General features: G+C 35.0%; 1 protein-coding gene across 2 annotated transcripts in view; it reads left to right on the top strand.

The window, feature by feature from the left end:
- The window catches only part of LOC108734702 (protein spaetzle-like), a 29,476-nt gene extending 9,111 nt beyond the window's left edge, over positions 1-20,365 (top strand). The window contains exons 1-4 of one of the 2 annotated variants that reach the window (XM_018466350.2): positions 12,308-13,020; positions 18,450-18,609; positions 18,671-19,076; positions 19,812-20,365. In XM_018466350.2, coding sequence (XP_018321852.1) covers positions 12,931-13,020; positions 18,450-18,609; positions 18,671-19,076; positions 19,812-20,022 — 867 coding nt within the window. In that variant the 5' untranslated portion in view covers positions 12,308-12,930 and the 3' untranslated portion in view covers positions 20,023-20,365. Of the gene's footprint in view, positions 1-12,307; positions 13,021-18,449; positions 18,610-18,670; positions 19,077-19,811 lie in introns of those variants that run through there. The other variant, XM_025976476.1, reaches the window with a different exon arrangement.

Here is a 20,365-nt window from a genome sequence, read left to right as displayed (position 1 = left end):
TGGTTTCGGTCTTGGGGATTAATCTGATTCAATCGTTTGTCTCTATATTTCAACCATGTGTTATCCAGACTAAGGAAAAAAGAAGGACATTCTTGTAGATCACTATTTTCAAACATTTTTCTTATATTTAGTGTTAAATAGCCTTCCATACTCTCCACAACAGTCGTAGGCAGAGTACTTCTAGCTTTATGCCTCTCCCCGTTTTAGGTTAGTTCAGTTGTTATTATTTTTGGCTAAATACGCTTTTAAATAAAGCATAGTCGAGGCAGTTTAAATAATTTTGCGAATGGTACTGTACACTTTTGTCTAGTTCTCGCTCGATGATCGGTGAAGAAATGAGCTACGCAGACAAATATGATTGAATTTGGAATTATGCTACGGTGCATCCTAATAAAGGGAAAGGGGATATCTCCAACTTCTTGAAACGAACTATACTTATATAAAATGGGAATTTCTCTCTCTACGATTTTTCCCGGTTTTCCTCCCTTTTTTCGCTTATTTAGTCTCTAAACAAACAAGCGCCGATGTAATAACGTTGCTACGTTTCGTGACGCCCATGCCATCCACATGCAACCGTGTTGGTTGTCGGCAAACAATGATTTCGCCGTGTTAACTCTCTGATCGCTCAAGCAGATTCGCCTGTTTACACAGTCAACGCGAAACACGAATCGCAGTATTAACTTGAAATGTAACTGCTCTTTTTACAAAGTGCGAGAGACGCGGCTCAATTACGGGAACCTGGAATTCGAAACGAAATGAACGAAAAACAAACATTTTGGTTAAACGCAAACCATAGTCGGACAGCAACGCACCTAAGGGGTTATCCCAGGTGAACAAGAACCATAGAACCTTCTCGTGCAGGAATGACCTACCTAATCTTGGCGCTTGGTACCGGACTGGATATACGCCGCTCCCCCTTCGAGGTGTCTACTCCTGTCCACTACTAGTCCAACCTTAGACGGTCTGGCAGGCAGGAATATTTCTCACCTGGGACACTCGGGTTTCCATTAGTACCAGATCCATTACTAGTGGGATGTTCGAGGAACGAATCATCCCTTCCCCTGGTCCGTGATACTCATGTTGACCAGACTACCTCGGTCCCCTTTAACCAGTGTAACTGAGGGACCACTTTTGTAAACCCCTACCGCACATCTTTCACTAAGGGGTTACCACCGGTAACCCCAGATGAATAAGACCCCTAGAACCCTCTTGTGCAGGCGTGGCCTACCTAATTTGGCACTTGGTACCCTAATGAATATACGCCGCACCCCCATCAAGATGTCTACTCCTCTCCACTATGAGTCCAACCTTAGACGGCCGGGCAGACAGGAGAACTTCTCACCTGGGACCCTCGGGTTTCCATTAGTACCAGTCTCCATTTCTAATGGGATGTTCGAGGAACGAATCATCCCCTTTCCTGGTCCTTGATACTCATGTTGACCAGACTATCTCAATTCCCTTTAATGAGTGTAATGGGGAGGCCACTGTGGTGAACCCCTATCGTATATCTTTCACTAAGGTTCTCACCCTGACACCTGCCCAGTCACCATATGCTCTACTTCTGAACTCACGCTGAATCTTTAGCTGCGTGCTCCCTGTCAACCGATCAGTTACACCGTTACTATATGTAATAATCTTAAATAAGAAACTGAGCACTGACAGGAAAAAATGAAACAGTGAAAAATATCAGACCTCAACCAAATTAAGTGGCATTCAAGCAGAACAAGAACAGCACTATTTGTTACTTTACTCATACAAAAGTTTGCCCAATTTTTCAATTTACTGTTAACAGTGTTTTTATTTAACAGTTTTCGTGTGTACGTTTTTTTATTTTTGACGTAGTGAATCTGTCGGTGTCTGCACCTTCTTATGATGGATTAGGCAGATGATAGCTGGCCGATCGTCGACTTTTTCATTACGTAAGAAATCCAGGCCCAGCTCTAAAACTCAGAAAACAATTTCCTTAATTGGCTAACTTCTTTATCTGTCCAAACATTGATGAGCATACCGATGACGTAACGTTGGTTTTCCGTGAAGGTGATAATGAAGAAAAATCTAACTTTTAAAAGTGTTTTCTCCTTAAATATAATCTCTAATTGCAATCAACCCCAAGTGGAAAATCTGAAAGTTTTAATTTCTTTCATTTTTTTATCATGGATTGTTGAAACCGTTTGCTTTTAAACTGCAATTTTTTCTCTCTTCATGGAGCAGTTTTTCAAGTTAAGACTTATCCGAAATTCCTCTTTTTATTGCAACGGTATAACGCTTTTCATTACGCTACAACTTTGCAAAAGTACTCGGCAAATTTTGTCGAGCTACTTTGCTTGAAACTTCTTTACGAAGCACCGGTAACTTACAGTTTACAAACCAAAATTTACCTGCATGTAACTTTTCTATTCAAATATTTATTAAATTTGCAAACATGCTCCTGAATGGACTTAAAACTTTTTGGTCTCTCGTTAAACATTGTAATCAATATTTTAACAGGTTGTCTGCTATTACAATTTATCATATTTTATACGCTTTGTGTTAAAGTGGAAATAAATATGGACATTAAGTAAATGGGAAACTATAGTAGAACTTTCGGCTAACATTTTTAAAAACGCATTCTTTTAACACTTGTAGTTCATCAACGGTTTCTTTTGACACTTGAAATTTTGAAAACTGTAGTGTTGAGATTAATTATTGAAATAAGGGATAAAAACATCTTGGTCGATCATTGTTTGTATATAGGAATTAAAGAACAGGATGATGGGATTCGTCAAAGAGATCATGAGTATCCTGTTTTACCTGGTAGCCTTCCATACTCTCCACAACAGTCGTAGGCAGAGTACTTCTAGCTTTATGCCTCTCCCCGTTTTGTCAGTCCCGATTCCTATCCGCGAAGATTGACTGTGGGATATTCTACTCTGCTTCAGTTGTCGCTTTCCTTGTGTCTTTCTCTTGGAGCTTTGATGTCATTCTATTCGGGGAAATGATTTGGAGTTACATCCTGTCCTGCAAGTCTTTCACGAATTTCTGCCCTTCAAGGTTTAATTGATTGGAATGATCGTACAGATCGGAATTAAATCTGGTGTTTGCACTCTGATACAAGTTCGTCGGCTTTGGTTGTGACAATCATAAGTGATGGGACTTCCCCTTGTTTTTTAATGGTCTGTAAGCACCTGCAGTTTGTTTGGCTTTAATGTCAATCATCTAATACTCTTTTCTGGTAATCATACAGTCCAGTAGCTCTTGGTCTTGATAAAACTTTTGATGGACTTCGGCCTCAAGTTCATCGGTAATTTGGCTTAACTTTCTGAGAAGTTTTGCTGTGGATTTATCGGCACTTGGCCTGTGTCCACTCCAAATATTGCTTTTACGGAGTAGATTTTTGTAGAATGTTGTGAAACTTCATCGGATTTTGATCATTGCCTTTTAGCTTTGGCACCGATCGTTTTTTACCTGCATTTACTCGGTTGAAGTTTTCCGATTCGCTGGAACATAGACAGGACTGATCTTTTTACTTGTTTCGGTGGTGAAAACTTTTTTTGCTTCCATTCTGCTTTGACGTTGTATGTAATATTTACGTAAAACATTCAAAAATTGATATTAATTTTGTATTACAATTAGATCGAATGTTTTTCAGTATCCAAAATGGGTAGTCATAATTTTAGACGACTTAATTAAATGGTATAAACTGAACTGACTAGAAAGTCTATAAAATAAATTAATAATAGCTTAGATAACAATAATAAGTAACGTGAATGACTAATTAGAACAATTACACCAATTATTTTGTAAAACTTCCAGCATATGCCTTCGTTGTAAATACAGATAATTTTTGAATTCTTTATACTTTTAATATTCCGCTGACAGGATCTACAGATCTGTTAATAAGGGTAGTAAAAAGTAGCTAATAAGAACGAAGGTGCATCGTCTACCTACTTTTTCCGCAAGTTGCAATAATTCTCACGGCCAGTAGTAACATTGCGAGCGCAATCTTCATTAATTTCCAGTTGTTACGTACCGTGGTCACGTTCCCTTTTAAAACCTTAATTAACTCGATTAATTATTTTCCCTTTGTCCAATCTAACTAACGAACGGAAAACTAAAAAATTACAGCGTCTCTCCAAATGAAACTAGTTTTGAATACAATTTACCTAATACAGTTGTACTGAACTGAATGTTAGATATAAATAAATACAATATGGAAGATATATACTTATGTAAATAAAAAATACGCCAATCTGTACGCAGTATTTGCTCTGTGGAGGGCTTTTTCGCGAAGTCCCTTTCCTTTTGTCGAATTTGAATGGTTGTGAGTGTAGCAGAAGCCAGGTATTCACTAGAGAACGGTCCCAAAGGTAGTCCCAGGTCCCTGGCATTTCTCTCTCACCCAGTCGGACCGTTCGAACGACGATAAAAAAAACACGGCGACAAGAAGAGGGAGAATTAGTTCACATTCATCGCAATTGTATGTGCCACTTTCAGTCAACGGGAAAATTAAAAATGCTTTTCCATCTAACGGAATTATTGGAAGATGACAGGGAAACACATTTCCAATAAATAGTAATCCAAACAGGCGATCTAATTAACTTTTCTTCTCACCTGAAAAGCGTCGACTCAGTCGGGAAAATACAAATGCATTCCCAATTGGTTTCACTCCTGAGTAAAAATGATATTTCTTTTCCAGCCGTTTGACAGGTAATTATTAAAGAAATAGTTGTACATAATGTTTTTTATGTTTGCAGTGCCTGATAAGTATGGGACATATCGCTAAAATACTTCTACCACACAATAAAAAAAAATTTCACTATTGCACTCCGCGCTATACTCTTCTAATAGTGAAAAGTTTGATATGAAAATTGTGTACCATTTTTGTATTATTGACATAGTTGTAAATAATAAAATTATAAATAAACGTTGCGTTATGCGGTAAGATTTTATGTAACTGCTAAATGATTTGTGTGTGACAATTTTGGAATTAACATGGAGGTATTTACATTTTCTGTGAAAATTAAATAGTCGTTCGTGTTTTTGTCGTCACTTTTTCACTTTATAACAATCTACTTTATGTTGGAGGATGTAAATGTCAGAAGTGTTTGTTTCAGAATTTCCATGGCTCTTTCCCCTGTGTTTTAAAGACGAATTTAATACTCCTTGAATGTCATAACAGTTATTTTGTTTTGAGTAAATAATATCAATTGTAATTCTATTTTCTCTTATACCTACTTGCTCGAATAATTTTCAGAAAATTTTATGTTCTTTGGAACCAACGAAAAACTTTTCAGTTTTGGATTCTTCGTATTTAATCATTAACTGTCTAAAAGTAAAGGCCTACGAGGGTGGATTGATAAGTTTCCGGCCTAACCAAGAGATGACGCCACTAGGCCTACCTTGAGGTGACATTCTATAGTACCATCCTTGGATAGCTTGTAGCTATAGTTTCAGCCCGATCTCCTTGCTAGTGTAGGTTTGACAGCACGCTGAACAAGACGCCTCTGTGGTTTTCGTAAAAATGGAAAAGCAGGAAAATCGTGCTGTCATCAAATACTTTTATTTGAAGGGGTTAACGCCGAAGGAAATTAAAAAAGAGATGGACTCAACACTGGGGACATCCTCCCCGTCATATTCAACCGTTAAGCAGTGGGTTTCCGAGTTTAAAAAGGGTCGTGTGAGCACCTCTGATGGGCCTCGCTCAGGACGCCCCGTTGAGGTCACAACTCCAGATATGATCGAAAAAATTCATCAAATAGTGCTGGGAGACCGCAGATTGAAAGTGCGTGAGATAGCTGAGACCTGTAAGATGTCATATGAACGTGTGCAACATATTTTGCACCAACATTTGCATATGGAAAAGCTCTGTGCAAGATGGGTGCCGCGTTTGCTAACAGTCGACCAAAAATTGATTCGAAAAAACATTTCTACCGCAAATTTGTCATTGTATAAGCGTAATCCAAGCGAATTTTTGCGTCGATTCGTAACCGTTGACGAAACGTGGGTCCACCACTACACTCCTGAAACCAAAGAACAGTCTAAACAGTGGATTGGACCAGGGGAACCAACTCCAAAGAAGGCAAAAACAATTTTTTCGGCGAACAAGGTTATGGCTACTGTTTTTTGGGATGCAAGAGGTATTATATACATTGATTACCTTGCAAAGGGTAATACTATCATTGGTCAATACTACGCAGACTTATTGCAACGTTTGAGCCACGAGGTGAAAATTAAACGACCTCATCTGGCGAAGAAAAAAATCTTGTTTCATCACGATAACGCACCAGCGCACACGTCAATCGTTGCGACGGCTAAAATCAACGATCTAAAGTTTGAATTGATGCCGCACCCTCCTTACTCTCCAGACCTAGCCCCGAGTGACTATTTTCTGTTCCCTAATCTCAAAAAATGGCTTGGCGGTAAGAGATTTGCGGACAATGAAGAAGTAATCGAAGCTGTAAATGGTTATTTTGAGGAGCTTGACGAATCAGTCTATAGAGATGGCATTAATAGACTGGAACACCGCTATGAGAAATGTATCAGCCTTGGAGGAGATTATGTTGAGAAATAAAAAAAAAAAAATTTTAAAAACCTTGTTTTTCTTGGTCAGGCCGGAAACTTATCAATCCACCCTCGTATTTGAACTTAAAATGACCTCGGGTATGTTTTCAACATCTCGATAGACCTCACTATTGCTCAAATAATTTTCTATAATAAATTAAATTTGATTAAACCCACGGCTAATTAATAATTTCCAATGTGCATGTAATGAAAAGGCCTTTTGAAATCTATACGTACCTAAGTACTTCAATTTGTGGAGTATTTATATTAAACAGAGTGCTTAGTTTATTAAATTAGAAGCTTTGTCCACTAAATTTCTGCTTTTGATTTTGAACAGAAAATGGCCGTAATCTAATTAACTACCCCCTCTACCCGTTATCGAAGATAACAACACCAACAAGCAAACTTTACAAAGTTTACGAGGTACTAATGTAAACCATTTCCGAAACGTCGCTCGTTTAATATTATTATCATGGACCATAATAGTGATTTTCATTAATGAAGAGGGTAGCAGTCAAGGGAAAAAGGGACTTACGTTGTTATTTTTAGACAGAAAGTTTTCCTAGACCTGGGAAACTGCTTTACCTAAAATAGAAAGTGCTAAAATTTGAACTGACTTTTACCGGAGCCGCCTACCTGAGGAAATTAAGTTATTCAAATTGGAAGGAGCGTCAATAAATTCTTCTCTTTGTGGATCTTATTCTCCAGGTTTTTTTTTTATTCAAATAATCCCCTCATAATCCATATAAATAAACAAAATAATTTTTCTCATATTTATTTTTCATAATACAAATTTATTATTAATCGCAATTAATGATAATATTATGGTTTTCCTATGCGATTTATTATTAAATTTTAGCAAAGCTTTTCTGGCGATTTTTCAGATAATTTTTGTTGTTTAAAAAAAAACTGCAAACTTCTTAAAGTTCGTCGATTCATTCATTAATAAATGACGGAAGGAAAAATTTGTAGGATTTTGCGAGCAAGGGTAGCAGAACTTACCCCAGGTTCCGGTGGCGATTGCCGGTTGTAACCACGAGGTTACGAAAACGAAAATGCTAAGGATAGGAAACTGTCGCGTCCTGAGGACGCTTTTCCGGACGAGCAAGTCGGAGCCGGTTGCCAGTAACCGGAAACAGCGGGCCATCGGGGCAGTTCCCGCGCCACTGAAATGTTGCAAGTTGCCGCGCAAGAAACGCCACCAAACTAAATGATGCCAAACTCGCAGACGTGCGCAAAAGTAAACCACAGCACGACAACTAAAAAGGACAAATCGTGATTCCGTGAATTAACCCAAATCTTCGAGACAATTGACTCAAGTAGGAAAATGAATCATGAAACGAACTACGATATAGTGGAAAACACTGAACAACAGAGGCGTAATTACGTGTACGGTGGTAACCATGAAAGAATCCAGAGTTCACTACTACCTAGACATGGATTTCCATATTTCGGAAATCTTAATGGGGTGTTTTTAAAATACTTAGTAAGCTTTGGGGAGTGTTAACTAAGTGCAACAGGGAATCGTATAGTGAGTAGGTAAAAAAACAGAAGGAATTGCAATCCTAAGCCGGCCCTGGGCGTGAAAACAGTGGCGGTTGTGTTGTGTAATGCAAATACTACTAAGCTGTTACACATAATATTTAGACACCTATTGCGATAAGTACCTTGTTCATCGCTGATTGTGTGCTCTGCTACTATTTAAAGTACACTACGAGATGGCATTAAAGCATAAGTCCGTATCAGAGAGCCCTATCACGTCCTGTAAAGCGTACTTCAGAAAATGTGTATAATATGTACAAAAGGATAAAAAAGCTAATAAAAGATGATTTTATTATCATACTTGCTGTAAAGTTTTAGAAAACAATTTTTTTCTTTAAATCGTTTTTAATTGATATTACTTTCTTTATTCTGCAACGCGTTTTCTCATTTGGAAGATGCCAGTTGATCGCTGCAAAATGGCCCAAAAGATCCTAATGAGATCGTTGGTCACCATCTCATCATCCGTCGCTAGGGTTAAGATTAATGCCCGATTACTATCTTAATCGAAACCTGTCATAGTTACGAATTACTGGACTTTTTCGGATGTAATTTTTTAAGGATTTACAAAACACCGTTATCTACTCGTAGGTATTTTTGCCGTCATCACATTTGCTAACGTCAGCTGTATACTAAAAAAAACCCAGAATGTTACATGCCATATTTGCAATTTTCCACCCAACGAAATTCTGTCTGTCTGTTCATCCATCAGAGCTTTCTAGTCATATATGTATAATAATCTATAGTTCTAGCGTAGGCATCTTATTTGTAAAAATATAATGAATTGTACCCTTATTCAATGGTTGTGCCTTTTACAATCAAGTGGCTGGTTTAATTTAAATTGATAATTTTGAATTTAATCAATCGTACATCACATTTCGAAGCTGCAAATATTTGCGCTCCCTGAACCGGACAAGGGCTAATTTAATTTGTTCAATTGAAAGCAATTTTACGGAAAATGACAATAACGACAAAATTGCAAAGCAACAATAATTGACGTTAATTCTGTTATGCTACCAACAAATTCCACGTGGTTAGATCGCCGGATATGATTCGGCCAATTTCAAAAGATCAGTCGTTTTTTGAGTTTATTTTGTTTTTGAATCGTTAATGGAATAGATGAACTTGATTACGACTTTTTAGGTAATTTAATGACTCTGTTTTAAATGGGTGTATTTGTTGTTTTTATATCTAATTATCTTCATCCCCTTATACTAAATAATTATTCAACCATAATTTTTTGTCTTGACTTACTAGTACGTCCTTATTACATTTCTGACATGAATACTCCTTATCTGACAGCAACAGGTTGTCACTCAAATCAAGAAACATCAAGGTTTCGAATGTTCGAGTTAGACAATTCTCTTTTGAACGTTTTCGTTCGGAGAGTGACCCTTAAAAAGTAGGGAATAATAAATTAACTTGTCATGTTTAATTTTTAATTATCTGAAGTGTATTTCCTGATAACCTGTCAAGTGGAGTTAATCTCAAACTACGTTTTATACGTCTTTACTGCCGATTGTAAATGTTTCAGTGGTTATTTGTTTCGCATTCTCAATAATAGATGTAAATTATAAGTTACTGTTCTCTAGTTATTCCGCATTTTTATTAAAACTAGGGAAATTATTGTCTTTCTCTTTCGAGCCCTTTTTCTTCAATAAAATTATCCTCATTTTAACCCTCATCAATTAATGAAAATATGAAAATTTTAGTAATAATTATAAACAGTGCTTTTCTTCTTATTTATTCGTTATCAGTTGTACTCGCCAAATACATTTAATAAACAACAAACAAATATCTTCTTGTAGGGTTGAAGGGTAATCTTCTATCTTTTTGGTACTTCAGTCTTTTTAATCGCATCATCCTAGAAAGCTTGGATAGGCTTCTGATAAAAAAGTGCGGATCCAGATTCATAAGCGGATGTGAAAAAGAGTGCAGAACTTCCGCAGTTGCAGAAGCACAAGTTTGTAGGAATCAACTTAGTTGAAACTGTGTTCAAAAGCAATCAAAATATGAGTTCTTTGTTGGCTGTATGCATTCCGCAAATCTGTGTCAAATAAGCAACGATACGGTGTCATCTTCAGCGGAACTTCGTTTACCATTGGTTGCCACAATTACGTGCACTATCTGTTTACCCCCTGGAGAGATCCTAACGACGGCATACTTACTTCAACATTGTTACAGAAAGGCAGCCGGTTCTCGTAAACTTGAAATCCATGTAATGGGAAAAGTTTCTTTATAAATCCTCCTCGGCAAAAGTCAATTTATTAACTCGCCCTCCTTTAGCGGCTTTGGCGACGTTTCTTCTCTGTTACATTATTCGAGATGATCTACGATACAGATTCGCAACAATGAAACATTATTAGGGAGAGCGATTTGTCTTAAACGTTCGATCGAAATCGGTAAAAATGATGGTAGAAATAGCGTCTCAAAAGAAAGAAAATGGGAAAGATTTCAGCACGTCATTAACAGCTGACTTTTCCGATGAAAATGAACTTTTGTAACAAACACAAAAAAATCTTTCGCCAAGATAAGATCAGTCGACGTTGGCTTGGCAGTAAAACGGGGAATTTGTTCAGTACTTAAAAGAAATTTTAACTTTAAGTTACTATTAAGTGTGTCAACAGTTTTCTTTTACTAAAACTAAACGTTGGCGTGTATCTTGGGTTGTCTAAGGTCTAAGACTATAATTAAGAAGTTCAGTTTCTGTTAATTTAAAAAATTCAATTTTTCATCTAACAGAAATAAACTTTTGGTTTGGAATAGGAAATCAGCAATTTATGTTTTCCCCGTTTAAACGCATTTGTACCATTTTTTAACTTGTAAAGAATAATTGAAATATTTTCAAACACTTGCGAGGGAGTTATCAACTGCAAGGTGCTGATTTAGCGAGAAAGTCAAAGACACAAGGTTGTTTATTAAGAAAAAGTTACAAATTACAGCTATCATATTGCATTATCATAAAAATGAAATAACTAAGAAAACCGTTTACAACTTCTAAAAATTAAGAAAAAATCTGAAATTTTTCTCGTTGAAATTTATTCCACAAGTTCCTAGCACTTTTTTTGGCGTATATAAGGGATGAACTTGCAAAAATTTCTTCTTATATGTGAGCCGAGAGCTGTGTCCTATTTATATTTTGAATCTTTTAAAGACTCTATAGCAGCGGATCCTAAAATGAACTCTATTGACCTATAGAAGGGTTATAGGGGTTCCAAGAGTTAGGGAGCAAAACAACATGCTAACAATAAGGTGTCAGAGGTATTAAAAATAAAGTTGTTGTCTTATTTACTTTTATATTGTCGAAATGGGGTTCGTACCTTTAAAAGATAAAATAGACTTTTTTTTATACTGAAGATTTTTTGAGAAATTTGCATTTCTTATTGATTTTAAAGAATTTTCGCATCGTTACAGAGGGTGAGCTATAACATACATTATGAGACAAATTACAACCACACCCAATAATGTCTTGTAGTTAATAATTTCCTTGTATTAGAGAATATAAACAGCGTCGATATTAGGTGATCGTTTTCTATTTTCAATATTTGACTCCTGCAATTTACCAAAAATTGATGGATGCGAACATTTTACTTCTACAATTGCTAGACGCAGCATTAATACGTAATTCAGTTTACTTCATCAGCCGTACGTTCTTTGTCGCAAAAGGTATAAGATAATACAGTAGAACCCTGCGGATTATCCGGCATGCGGCGCGTTTTGAAGTGAAACTTCTAAGACAGGGGTAAGCTCGTTTCAAGTTGGAACAGCGTGGAAGTGCCTCGAAGAATCGACAGATTGTTTTCTTAAATTAGTGATGAGTCGCAGTGGTAGTCTTGCTTATTCGGTCTGGATCTTGCTGATGTAGTTTTGGTTTCGGTCTTGGGGATTAATCTGATTCAATCGTTTGTCTCTATATTTCAACCATGTGTTATCCAGACTAAGGAAAAAAGAAGGACATTCTTGTAGATCACTATTTTCAAACATTTTTCTTATATTTAGTGTTAAAATCTGGTAATGCAAATTAAAAATTTCAGGAATTTCAAGGTAAAAAAATATATGTATTAATGTTGCATCATATAGTTTAACCCATAAATGCAGCGGAAATTTTTCGTATTTGGTCTTGGTTTTAGTCTTGGTCTTGTTCATTCGGTCTCAGTTTTCGTTTTGGCCATGTTCGTTAGGTCTTAGTCTTGATCTTGCTAGTGTAATGACAGTTTTGACCTTAAACTAGACATCACTACCACATAAATTAAATGTGTTAGATATGCATGTTGTGTCTTCACTTTTTTTGTACATGTTTACAAATTATGTGGGTATATTACGGTTTATATGTTTGGATTGTCTATGTCCCGTAGGGTGGGTATAATAGGGGTTAAACTGTACAAGTAAATAAGATTTAATTTTAATACAATAAGTTGTAAAGAGTTTATCATGTTTCAGCAAGTCCGTTATTATTTGCAGGGGTCAATCGTCGACAGGTAATAGGACTAATAATAATAATAATAATGATACCTGACCCGCTAACAACCCTATCAGAAAGGCGTTGGAAGTATTCTAGCATGCTATATTGTTGATTACAGCAGTATGAGTTCGAGTGTTAAACTCGTAATAATTTGTTTAATCCCAATAAGTCTGTCATCGTTGTATCGTCAGTCGGTCAGCAACGGGCAACGGAGAGTGCACGAAGTTCATGACACACTTACTCGCGATTAGATATATCGATAAAAGGTATAGCCGCGATTTCGTATTTTCGTAATCAGCTAGTGAAATAGAAGACTTTTGTTTTTGTGCAGAACTGAAAACAAGTGAACAGAGTGACTGTGTTGGGATTTTCCCGGAAATTTGGCTATTATGGAGAATTTTAGTATCAGTACGTGTGCCTGCGAATACAGAGCGTTCTATATCGTAAACATTACCCTTATATGCTGTCTTTTGAATTTGGTAAGAAAATTTGTTTCCATTGCAATACGGTTAATTTCCGAAACGTGGAAATCAAAAGTTTAATAAACATAACACGAAAACTAGTTTTTCGTTTAAATTTTTACTTGTCTTTTTTTATGGTTTGAGCGATAAATTTAAATCTTTATGATTTTGTTTTGTCCTTGAAGTTACAGACGTTTCCACTCTTTGTATACAGGTACAAATGTAATTTTAGACAATTACAAAAATCTATATTATCGTAAATGAACTTGTAAGGTTCGATTTCCTCGGGAAATTACCTCGAGAATGTATTCCTTGATGTTTACGTAGATGCGAAGTTTACCTTTTATGAAACCAGTTTTTCACGCTGTTACATTGTTACGTAATTTTTGCGTTTTTAAGGCAACAAATAATAATTTTAATTGACCGACGTTGCTTTTCATGTTTTATGGTTTAACAGCCTGCTATTATTTTATAATTGCATCAAAAAAATGCTGTCAATCACATATCATACAATAACGCAACTATAATACTAAACATTTTTTTTGTACTTTTATTCCACGTTCTTCTCAAGAATATTACATGTACAAGGTGGTTTGATGCTACTGGCTCACAAACTGACTTTAGTAATATGTCTTCTCTCTTAATTCATCATTGTTAATAATAATTTATCTATTCAACAATAATCGTAAGGTCGTCAGTCCTAAAACTGGTTGGACACGTTCCTTCCTATCCTGAGCTAATCTTCGCATTTCCTTAAAACTAAAACATATGACATCCTTAATTATTTGTGATCTAGTTTAGGGCTGCCTCTACTCCTCTTAACTCCTGTTTGTGCTTCTAATATGTCTCTGATTAACCATTCTTATGTCTAGTCAACAATGAACTTGATTAAGTCATAATGCCCTTATCTTTTACGTCAAAAGAATAAAAACCCAATTCCACGCCGTTTCAACTGTATAAGTCCAATGTTTTTTTATAATGATATACCTATAGGTATATTCTATTTTACTGAATTTAACTTTTTATCATCGAAAACCCAGGTCATCAAGTCTTTATAATTACTAATAGTAATTATATATGTTAATGACAAAAAATCATCGCAATAGAGATGTAATATAATACAGTTTTACTGCAAGTACCAACTTGGGGCAATCCGAACTCTGACATTACCATTCTGATAGGAAAACTTCGGTAGAAGGAAGTTGGTTTAGAATTTCCTCCTCATTTTGGTTTCTTAGTTATTGTCGGGGAAAATCCCAGGGCTCCAATTTCAATTATAGTAAATGTTCCACCTTATAAACGACACACGTCCGACTCATTAAAAATGTCTAATGTATTTTACTCGAGCTTGATGATGTATTAATTAGTATGTCTCTTAGTAATTGTAAGTCCGAATTTAATCTATTTTGTTATTGCGTTTTTCAAATCGATAAATCCAGATTATAATGGGGATTTTTAACCATTGCCATTTGCATAAGTTTCATTCATATACTTTTTACCTTTCTGTTGCACTCTAAACCTGTTGATACACAATTATCTTCCATTTCCACATACATGACCTTCTATAACGTGCACTCGTACTGGCAAACAATCGCATTCTTTTTAATTTATTTACTTTAGATTTTTCTTGTGCAACGGAAAAAAGTCGGTCTGTACAAGGACAATGCAAAACTTAAAAGTTAGATGCAACTTTTAGAATAATTTCAAATCAGTCACTTTTCGTAAACATGTATACCGTACACAGCGTGATCAAAAAGAAGTAAAACTTCTGAAATAAAATAGAAATTGCTTATAGTATTCCTTTAAATTTATTTAAAGTAATATCCTTCGGATAGAATACGTTTTGAACTCTCCAAACGGTTTCCTCGGAGCGGTTTCTTGAGTTTTGGGAATAGCCAGAAGTCAGACGAAGCTAAAGCAGGCGAATAAAATGGTTTTGAGACGGTTTGGTAGTCAGAAATCACTTTTTTACTGATCTTAAACTGCTCTCTTTTTTGAAAAATGTGAAACCAAACGAGCTTGAGATCCAAATGGCTTTTAAAATCGATTGTATCGACCGATACGATATTTGTGTGCTGTCTACATGATCTCTAACTTATTTTCGTATCAAAAAAAGTCTAAAACTACACATTTTTGGATGAATGTTAACAAGGACGTTTCAGTAACTAGAAAGGATACTGACACGAAATTTGACATAGATTGTTAGGGTTCTACCGGTCTACTCAGGGGTGTCTTTACAGTTTCTTCCAAACCTTGGTTAGATTATATCAAAGAGAAAAAAAGGAACCCAGAGTAGATATTAATTACGCTCTCGCTTATTTCTTATTATTATTAGAATAAATACTAGGAGTGGAGTATAATTTCTTCCCACGATTGAAGAATTGTACCCAGCTTTGCCATTTATCAAGCCATTCTTCCAAAACCGCTCAAAATTGACAAATCTTGTAGGCTATATGACAGAAAACTCCATTAAAATTTCTTTATTTAGATATAAATATATTTTGATATCGATTTTGAAAGCAAATACATCTCGCTCGAAAAGGAACAACAGAAAAGGAAATTGCAATTTACAATATACTAATTGGCATTCCTTTCAAGTTTTGCTATGCGAATTACATTTGTAATACGAGGGTGGATTGATAAGTTTCCGGCCTAACCAAGAGATGACGCCACTAGGCCTACCTTGAGGTGACATTCTATAGTACCATNTATGTTGAGAAATAAAAAAAAAAAATTTTTAAAAACCTTGTTTTTCTTGGTCAGGCCGGAAACTTATCAATCCACCCTCGTATATGTATATTATGTGTTTTTATCACTGCCTCTATACAATTATTTGTTAATGAATTCGCTCCCTTGAAATGCCCGCAGAAATATTTTAAACGAAATTTTTCACTTCGAAAACATGTCACTTTACATTCAGCGTTTACATAAAATTTGTTATACCTCATGACGTCCGTGCTGAAGTTATTATTACGACAAAAATTCAATGTTATGTTGATAATAAAAAAATAAAATTGCCGAAACCGAATGTTCCACATTACGTTATTAGCTACTACTAAATTTTTCACGTCATCCATTATATAGACATAAAAATTGAGTGTAATAACATCATTTATTTTTATTTTCTAGAATTTTATCATAATCTTACAAATAAGCATATGTTGCTGGATCCATTTCCCAAATTTTATAACTTTATGAACATTTTATTATCAACAAACTGTTTTAAGATGTAATATTTTTTTAATAATTCAAAATCATCTTAAAAACGAACCAAGATTATGAATTTAGTTTCCATTTATTCCTTTTTATGATACAGATGTCAAGTTTTTTAATATGTACTTAGTTTAGATGAATAGATGGAAGGTACGGGTGCTTTAGTTATTTTTACGTAAAATAAACAAATTTAGGCAATCTAGTTTATTATTGCTAAATTCCACTTTACCTACTACAATACGTAGGTAATTATTGAATATCTGGAAAAAAAATATATCAACAAATTAATTTGTGAAAAACATTTATCAAACACAAACACGTCTAATGATTATGACGTGTTTAGATTAACTCGTTAACTGCAAGAATGATCTAAATAATGACTTCTATTGGTTGATCAGAGAAAAAATGTCAGAATTATGCGAATTTGAATATTTGCAACATCTGAAAGACCACTTGACAAGAGGGTTGCATTTTGGAGAAGTGCACTATTTTCAGTTAGTTCACGTTTCATCTCCGTTATGAAATTCATTCAGATTTTGAATGTAGAATAGGAAAAAGATAGAACTATTTGACCCTGCTATTCACTTTTCAATAACCATCATTGTAATATGTAAAATAAACATGCGAAATATAATTGCTTGAGTTTTGGGCGTAAGTTGGTGAGCCCACATTATTTTAATAAGTCGCGCTTCTTCATATAGATGAGTATAAAAACCGTTTGTCGGTAAACAAAAGTCGATGTCAAATGTCAATGTACTTCAGTAAAACAGTAAATGGACAAACAACTCATTAAAACATAAAGATTCTGAAAATGATGTTTCAAGTGTATTTGCAGAAAAGTTTTTTCTATTTACATTAACAACGTATATTTATTTGATGCAACAACATGACGGACTCGTACATATCATTCGTGTTTCAGTTTTAACTTTTTCTTTTAGATTTACTTTTTCTTGTGACATTTTAGTTTCAACATTCTATTACCATTAGTTAATTTAATGTTCACACATATAAATATTCGACTATTACATTTGAACTTTTTGTGTCGTTATTATGCAAAAGTAATATAAATAATAATAAATTGGCAGAATACTTGTTGCACTTTTCAGTTTTTAAGTTATTCATGATGTAAGTTCTACGAAACCTTGTAAACCTGTATTTATTTTCGCACTTGGGTGAAGATAGTTAATAGATAAACATTATATGTATATGCATACAAAAATACATATGAAGTTATATAAAACACATGTATAAACAAATCCCAAAAAATCTCGCGATAATTTTATATTATATACCATTTTATAAGTATTTACGGAATTGAACAATTTTTCTCAGAAACATAAATAACATGAGAGGAATTTGATTTTTATACTTAAACATCTTTGTGTTTATCATAAGAAGCAACTTTATTTATAGATTTTGATCGTTATTTCTTATTTTGTTTCTTTATTTTCGTCCGATACATAAACAAATACAACTTACTTGACATAATGCCAAGGTATCACATTGTAAAGGTTAATAGTAAAATTCAATATTAAAGAACGCAATTTGATAACACCCTGTATGAAACTTAACACCCTTTCAGATCTCTCGTCGTTTATCGACAAAACCGGCAGCATTCAAGGTCGTTCGTATGGAATTTGACCCCCTTTACTTCTGAAAAGTTTTATCTAACTTTGCACTTCTCAAGGAAACAGTTAACTAAATATATAGTAGAATAAGAAAAATAAAATAATTAAATTCTTTATTACTTAAAGCCAACTGCACCAACAAAATTGTCAATATTAATCGATAATTTATAGTCCCAGTTTTTTCTTTTGCGTATTACACCTAAAGTCTACCTTGATGTCATCTTCCAAGTTTCTAACTTATCCAGAAGTGGTCTAAATCTTTATTCAATCTTATGGGATTCTGGGAGTTCGAGAAGGCATTATTAAATATAAACAAATTTGCATGACTGGCTTTGTAGCTTTTGTGTTATGGGAAGGCGACGGTCTAAAACAGCCCAAAATCGTTCGCGTAATACATATAAACACTACTTTTTTCTTTTCCGAATCTGGCTGACACATCACCGAGTATCTAGACATGCTTTGCAAAATTCGTACTCCAATCTTCATTAACAATTTATCTTGAGTGATGTATTCTGTATTTTCTTGCTTAATTTCTCTCAAATGTGATAATTTGGGGTTGTCTACCTTCTAATCGATAGAGTTGCATTTTCTGTTGTTTATTTGTAGATAAGTTTCGTCAATTGCCGGCCTCACAACGACCAATTTCATGGCGGTGTCCATCACCATCACCATTCCCATTATTACCATAAAAACGGCAGCACTAGGTTCACATTCAATGACACCAATCCACGAATCCTGAATCGTCGTAACGACCATTCGGATCGATGTAAGTAAACAGGGCAATGAAACCGACATGTTTGGGTGACTTTGTTATTCGATTTTTACAGTCAGTTCCGATTTTGTTCCGGAAAGAGACCACAATGCGATCGTGTTTCAAGACTCTTCCGATTTCGTTTTTCCAAACTCATCCGAAGACGAATCCGATTCAATTATCCGTCCGCCCAAATGTCGCTCCGACGACACATTTTGCGAGGAGGTCGACTATTATCCGACTCAACAATTGACCCGGATATTGAGTAGGGCCTCCGTCGACAAAGGCTTCTTCGGGGAGGACGAGGCGCCCCCAGAAATCGCAAATCGTCTTGGAGAAACTGAAGACATGTTCTTCTGCACAAGTTTGGAAAAGGTGATTTCTCCGAAAGTAGCCAAAAACAAAAACGACAAATGGAGATACATCGTTAACATCGACACCGACAAATATGTGCAAAAGATCCGAGTGGAAGTTTGTTCAAAGTAAGGATTATTCACTTGTCCTATTTGTCTTTTTCTTCCCCTATTAACCAATTTCTTTTTTTTTTTATTTAATTTTACAGTTTACNAAAAAAACTATAAATTAGCATCGATATGGAAAAACTAAACGTGAAGATGAAAGTTCATTAATTTAATTTAATGAAATCGAAATTATTGCTCAATTATAGCCTTCGTTTGAAATTGTCCCAACGCCTCCACCAAAATGTCCAATAAATTTTATAATAACTATTGATAATGTTTCTGTATCTTCATGAGCAGTGTATTTTCGATACTTAAGCGATAGCTTACAATAAAAATTAACTTAACACTCGTAATTGATAACTAAATGCCAAAAAAAAAAAATGGTTTTATAAGAGATTCTATATCTCTGTTACTCTGTTTTTTTTTTAATTTCACAACAGTTATCTGAGACACAGGGGACAAGAGCGATGCAAAATATAAAATAATTCTTTAATAAAAATCGTAACTTATATTCATAACGATACAGAGTTGTGTAGTTTGTTCAAAGTAAGGATTATTCACTTGTCCTATTTGTCTTTTTCTTCCCCTATTAACCAATTTCTTTTTTTTTTTATTTAATTTTACAGTTTACTTATTATACTGTATAGATAATTGTAATACAAGGTCGCATTGGTTCCTATATTTGTGTATATCGGGATTTCGTTGTTTCGACTTCCAGGCGTCCCGTGGTGCCTAATTTTTTTTCTTTTTTTTAAGTCCTAATGGTCCCTGCAACTTGCTTAGCGACCCTCCAAGCGGTTACATTGTATTTTGCAAACAAAAATTCATGTTCCGTCGACTCCTTGCTGTAACTGATACAGGAACTCCAGAACCTGACACGTTCCAATTGCCGTCTGCGTGCTGTTGCGCTTACAAGAGAGATCCGGACTTTTTAGTAAGTTTTGGCAGGAGTTCTAGGAGGACGTGAACGATCTCTCGAGGCCAATGCCTCGGTCTGATGTTCCTTATTACCTAATATAATGAATAAATGAAAAATGTGTGAACTGTCTGGCGGTTGTGAATATACCAGAGAATTTCCAAGACTTCTGATTCAAAGTAGTCTGAATAAATCTCTAACATGATGAAGAAAAAAGAATTTAACCGAAATTAGTAATCCAAAAGCCACGGTAGGTAGATATCGGACATGTTACAGTTCATGATTCATCAATTTTAATTTTTATTCGTACAAGAACAGCCACAAATATAAATAACGTAATTATTAATAAACGATTTAATGGGGAATTTCCCGCACGGTAATATATAATTTAATT

This window comes from Agrilus planipennis, unplaced genomic scaffold (genome assembly GCF_000699045.2).
Source record: "Agrilus planipennis isolate EAB-ADULT unplaced genomic scaffold, Apla_2.0 scaffold66, whole genome shotgun sequence".
NCBI classification, from domain to species: domain Eukaryota; kingdom Metazoa; phylum Arthropoda; class Insecta; order Coleoptera; family Buprestidae; genus Agrilus; species Agrilus planipennis.
Note: the sequence above shows the minus strand (reverse complement) of the source record. Positions and strands in the feature narration are given on the sequence as shown.